The sequence below is a fragment of the Astyanax mexicanus genome, chromosome 21 (genome assembly GCF_023375975.1).
Source record: "Astyanax mexicanus isolate ESR-SI-001 chromosome 21, AstMex3_surface, whole genome shotgun sequence".
In the NCBI taxonomy this organism is placed as follows: Eukaryota; Metazoa; Chordata; class Actinopteri; order Characiformes; family Acestrorhamphidae; genus Astyanax; species Astyanax mexicanus.
This window is the reverse complement of record NC_064428.1, coordinates 16022373-16028660: the sequence shown is the minus strand read 5'-3', so window position 1 is coordinate 16028660 and position 6288 is coordinate 16022373. Positions and strand designations below refer to the sequence as shown.

General features: G+C 36.1%; 1 protein-coding gene across 5 annotated transcripts in view; it reads right to left on the bottom strand.

Moving 5' to 3' along the window:
• Nucleotides 1–318: 318 nt before the first annotated feature.
• ubn1 (ubinuclein 1) overlaps nucleotides 319–6288 on the bottom strand; it is a 28272-nt gene continuing 22302 nt past the window's right edge. For 4 of the 5 annotated variants that reach the window (XM_049469978.1, XM_007238138.4, XM_022674916.2 and 1 more), the window contains 3 exons: nucleotides 4825–5062; nucleotides 4564–4668; nucleotides 319–1405 (listed from right to left, as the gene is read on the bottom strand). In XM_049469978.1, the coding sequence (XP_049325935.1) occupies nucleotides 1353–1405; nucleotides 4564–4668; nucleotides 4825–5062 (396 nt within the window). In that variant the 3' untranslated portion in view covers nucleotides 319–1352. The remainder of the gene's footprint in view (nucleotides 1406–4563; nucleotides 4669–4824; nucleotides 5063–6288) is intronic. The other variant, XM_007238140.4, reaches the window with a different exon arrangement.

The window sequence follows — 6288 nt, the reverse complement described above, 5'->3', positions numbered from 1 at the left end:
TAAACTACAGTTGTGAAAACACCCTAAATCTGATTTCACAACAATGCATCTAAATTCTTAATTTGGGGTAATTACACTTGTGATTACTGTGCTCACATTTGTTTGTGAAAAACAAAATGGTGAATAATGTGCATGGTCTCCAAATAAATAAATAAGTTAAACAAATACAATTTAAATGACCAGGGCTGAGAACCACTGATCTATAGGATGATGTTTCAAATAACTGGAGAAAAAAAATGTTCAAATCAAATAAAATAAAATTCTGTAAAAGTTTATTTGTGCAGACATACATTATAAATGGAAAGATCAGGCCATCCATATTGTTTGCATATTTTATTTATAAACAATACCATCTTATCAGCTTAGCTCAGTCACATTTTAGGACATACAAAACTACATGCAGTGCTATTACTCCCAAGTTTGTGCTTAATGCAACACCCTCTTCCTTAAGAATCCCTGAGACAATAAATAAATGGCATTTTACATTTCAGGAAAAAAGCAAAACTAATTCAGCCGTCCATTAATTAAGACTCTTTTCATTGTGAGCGCCTTGCGTTCATTTTGTAAATTACCTTCAGTCCATGTCACATAAAACATAAATCAGTGCCAACTGATGAAAGAAAGAAAGATAGAAAAACTAATCAGCTAAAGAGTTAACTGTCTAAAGCTGAGGAGATCAGTCTCGTACACATACTGCTCTACAAGGTCTTTGGAAAGTACATGGAATGCTGTTTAAAGCATAATGTTAGGAGCTGATAGGCAGGAACTAAAAAAATAAGAAGGATTGTGAAAAGTAATAGAGAATTTTAGACAGGAAAGGGTAAAAAGAACAAAGTGCCTTAAGCCTACGTTCTTAAGTGCAGATATTACAGTAAAGACAAAAAGAACTCAAAGGAGAAACATTTAAAAGATCTCAGGCAGAAGAAGACGAAGAAGAAGAAAGCATCAGCTTCAAAAGTCCTTAAGTGCAGATATTACAGTAAAGACAAAACTCAAAAAGGAAAAGAAAATATTATTATTGTTATTAATAATCATGAATATTATTAAAGGCACCACTACCACATTCTTGATGCACTGATGGTCACATGCCTAGTCTGGATTAGTAGTAATAGTAGCACATAGTCTGAACTGGGTTATTTTCACGCGTGTAGCTTCTCCATCAGCTTAGTGTAACACTTTTCAGTTTCTGTTGTTGATGTATTTAAAGTAGAAATGGTGAAATGTGTAATTATGTATTTAAGGTGGGCGGTCACTTGACTCAGTCTTTAACACCGTTGTGGTCTCACCACTTTAGAGTCCAGTTCATTCATGAGGACATTATTTTAAAGAATAGAGAACCGCGGTTCCTCTCTTCAGTGCAGTTTTCTCTGAGCGTTGGCACCTTCTGCGTGAATCTGACTTCCATCTGTTTTAGACACAAAAAACAGAACTTAGACAGTGATTAAATAAAGCTGTATATATGGTGAACAATGAGATATAATGAGTAATAAAAGCAAATGAATCACAATTTCAGCATGAAAATGCATAGAAATGATAAAGGCTGCACGATATATTGTTTAAGCATTGTCATCACAATGTGAGCATGCGCAATAATCTCATCGCAGGATGTGCAATGTCACTTAAGGCAATTATATTAAACACATCATGTTGCAATGTTTTGATTCTTGACACAAGGAGTAGCTACACAGAGCTGTCTCTGTGTCTGTGTGAGTGACAGGCTGCTGCTGCCTGAGAAGCGAGAGGAGGAGGGGGAGCGGGTGTTAACACGAGTTAAACGCATGGCTGGGATCTTGCTTGTAAACGCAGCAGTCGAAAGCTGTGCACCTTTTTGTGCAGATCTTTCCAGTTACAGCCGGAATCACGCTTTTAATCCTAGGAAAACACTTATTTACCATTTAAAAAGCTCTTTAAATGCCCAATTATTGTTATTTTGCTGTTTGTCTTTAAGTTTGAGTAATCAGCCTCTAAAGACTCTAAAGCACTGACTCAGCTCTCGGTTGGCCCAGATCTCTAATGAGAGACAGTGCACAGGTGGGGTTGGGGCTGATGATGTCACAGGCCCTGAATTGTTTAATCTCATGATATATATCGTTTACAAAAAAAAAATCCAATATCGTGCAGCCCTAGAAATTTGCACATTAAAAAATGATGATGATTTAGCCATAGTTTCTTATTGGGAGGCCTGCTTACAGGTAAAGAGAGTCGACGAGAAAGAATTATGTTGCATTACAGTGGTGAGAACCACTTTGAAAACTAGCCTCTACAGAGCAATATTGATCATTTATTGGTAGGAGCAGTATAAGGGTTTTTTTTCAACAGCTCTATTTATTCTGGTAAAAATGGGCTCTGGTTCATTTGTACCATTGGTGTGGTTGGTTTTGGCAGGTCGAGTGCAGACCAAAACAACCTCACAGAGACCACTCCCAAACAAACTATGGGGTGTTTTTTTTTGTGGTAAGAATGATACCAATCCAACATCGATCTGACCCAACTATCAAATACACTCCATGTTTTAGCTAATCAGCTTTTCAGGTGCAGTTTAACTAGATTTAGCACTGAGATAAATCATTGAGGTTATGAAAATGCTTTATCTCCTGCTGCTCTTCATTTAATTGAACTGACATGCTATAATTAAAACACAACTTTCTTAATGTATTTATTTTTAGTTAATGAACTTGTTAACTTATAAAAAAAAATACAGATTTGCAAAATACTCTAAATCTAAACTCTCAAAAATATATTTAACGTGAATTCGGCCACCATCTTTATTCCAGCTGCTGCCAAAGCAGCATTACCAGGTAGCTGGTGTTTTTGGAGGAAAGTGTTGGATCTCCAGCTCTGATACATCAACCAACAGACGACAGTGCTGACTATCATCACAATGAGAGTGATGTAGGAAGAGCGAGCCATCTACCCACTCTGAGAAAGCCATGCTATATTCTAGCACGACATGGGGAATTAAATTTTACTTAGAAAATTGAACCCCTAATTACAAGCCTAGTTCAACAATGACACAGACAACAATCACATAAGAAGCAAAACAAATATGTGATGTGTGAAATATGTTTTTTTTTTTTTTTTTTTAGAAGATCAATATAGCGCATTTTTTAAAAATCCGTTAACTGCACATTATGTATGAATTTTACCAGGCAGGTTAAATTACACTAACAATACACTCTGCTGAAGTACAGCGTTTATAAGGGAGTTTTAGTGAAGGTTCTTTAGCACTGAGGATGGAACAGTATTAGCATTAGCCGCTAACCACAGCGCTAACTTTTTTGCCATTCAGAGGCGAGTATATCAGACTATAGTCTGCATGTTTACTGTGTTAAAACAAGCTATGTGAGATTAACTGATAGCACCCTGGCTTACCGGAACACTCAGGGTCCTCAGTGTAGCTCTGTTGAACTGTGTTAACTAGCACTAAGCACTGCTAACCGCGGCTAACACTGCTGCTAATTGCTGCTGTTACTAACGAAGCTGTTAAAATATTCGAAATCTAAGCTTAGTCCCCCCAAATAAACAGTTTTCAGGAGAAAAATATGTATAGATTAACATCCAGCACTCATTTGACTTTTAAAAGAAAATGTTTTTTTTTTTTTTTTTTTTAGAATTACAGTTTTGTTTACTTAATTTCCCTTGTGTTGCTTAAAAATGTGCCTATAATATGGTGCACCTTATATATAAAAATAGACCAACAGAATAGACGTTCATTGCTGGTGCACCTTATGTTATTGCTGGCCGATTTTCACTATTAAATGATTATTCGAACTACAGTTTTAATGCAATTCTTAAAATGGTAATCACGATTTTTCATCTTTACATACAGACATTTTTTTAAATCTAAAATATGCAAAAAAGCTACTCATTTCATAAATGTTTGACCTGGTTACCAGTGCCTCCCACAGACAAGTTTGCAAAAAAACAAGCCAAACACTCTAAACACAGTCAAACGCAAACGTACTGAGCTTGTAGCGAAAAACAGTGTAAATGTTACTTCAGCAGTGTAAAATTGGTAATCCTACTGTTTTAAAAACTGCATTTTACTCACTATTTATAAATGGTATGGTTTGCACCTGAACCCCAAAAGAGAGATTTAAGTTAAAGAAATGGTTCAAAACTATTGTTTTCCTTTATTTTGGTTTGTCATCTGTAGTTTGAATTTTAGAAGGAGGAAAAAAATTATCGAAATCCAATCGAAATATTTTTTTTTGTAAAATAATCAAGATTTTTTTTGGCCATAATCGTCCAGCTCTACCTTATAGTCTGTAATATAATATATGAATATGTATGTTCTGGAACTTTAACATTTTGTACAGAGATATTCACTCACAGTCCTGGATGGCTGCAGTTTAAGTAATTTAAATGATTTTTTTTACTGCTTAAAAAGAAAGATCATACTCTGTGGAACTGTAATCCTACTGAACTAGAAGTGAATTTCTCTGACGGAGAACTTCTATCTGTTCTATAAAAAATGCAGCAAAATGAGATGAACATGAGAAGAAATCAAGAAAAACAAAAACACCACCAGATGAAAGTGCGCCCACAATTTTGTAAGATCACCTAAAGGACAGGGCCTAGTAGACAGAGCATGGAGAGAGGACGGAGAGGAGGAGACAGGACCAGAGAGAGGATAGAGAACACTAGAACACAGTGCAGAGTAAATACCTGAGAGAGAAAGAGGAGAGAGAGAGAGAGAGAACACAACATGAGAAATGGTCATTGTCATCACAGATGTGAGTTAATTTAGTCAGAAAGTGTATATCTTAATTTATTTGGAAAAAAATGTAGATTTTTATATCTAAAATATCAGTTTTCCCTCACCATGTGTGAGACCATACTGGAAGGTTCCGGGTCCTGGACTGGTTAGTATGGAGTCTTTGCAGATCTGGGCGTGTCCAGACGTTTTGCTGGCGTAAGTTAGTCCGGGGAAGGGTAAAGCATGCAGAGGGACTAAGCTTGTTAAACCTCCAGATTGTGGAACGTTGGGGTAAGACGAGGCCTGGAGGGAGAGGGATGGAGTCGGGAGAGCTGGATCCCCACAAGAACTTTCCACAGCTGCCTGTAGAGACAAAAAGAGGTCTGGATTAAAGAATGAAAATATGTACCATTCTAAAATGGATCTAGATGGCGTTTTCATTGTCAATTAAAGGAGAACTCTTGTGTGAAATGGATTTTGGGTTCTCCACACACACACACACACACAACATGAAGGCGTAGCTTGTGCCCAGAAACGGATCTGGAGTTCGGTTTTGCGGCGTCGGACATGGACCAAACAGGTCCTCGCTGTAAGGTGTGTTTAAACAGATTGCTTCTAAACGAAGCAGCACGACCAATTTATCTCTACACCTTAAACAGAAGCGGAGTGGGAGAAGTGCTGCTCCCAACGGAATGAACGCAGCAGCAGCAGCAGCAGCAGCTCTAGCTCCCCATCTAAAGTAAAACAAGCAACTGTCCCTGACACATCTTCCAACCGTGTACCAGGTTCTGTATGCACTACAGTTTATGATTTGTTTCATATTCATGAGAAAAGATCATCTCGTTTTATAGAACACTGGCACTTATTTAAAAGCTTTGTTTTGCAATTCAAGCCCAATGGGGAAAAGTCTTTACTTAATAGCTTATTAAATTGTAATTGTTTTCTATTTTGTAAGTTTTATCAAAAAGGGCGCCATTTTATTTCTTTCTATTTGTTTTTTTGAGTGTGGGTTTATTTATTTATTTTTTAAGTTTGAGGGTGCATTGTGTCAGTACCTAAACTTGTACCTTTGCTTGTTTCTGGTTGCACTTTAACCACAAAGGGGACATTTAAGTAGAAACTTAAGAAATAAAAAAATAGTTTTTAACCATTTCTTTATCATCTTTAATTTGATTTTTAGTAGGGGAAGAAAAAAAATCAATTTAAATCGAAAATGTGATTTCTTTCTTAAAAATCGAAGATTGTTTTGGGGGCCATATCGCCCAGGTCTATTTGTACCTGCAGCAATTTTTGTTTACTTTTCCTGTTTTTAAAAGTATCATCAATATGAAATGATTTTAACCTCAACACTACTCTATGAATTAAGTAAGAAACATTACAAATAATAAACACTAATGAAAAGTAAAAATGCATCAATTACTATTGCAGTCAAGGCCAAACGTTTTGGCAAAATTAAATATTTCTCTCAGAAAATGTTTGCAACAGCACATGCTTTGTTATACAGCTCTTTATTTCCTTTGTGTGGATTTGAACAACAGAACAAAACTGAGAAAGAAAGGCAAAATTGAAAATTTTATGCAAAAAAAAAA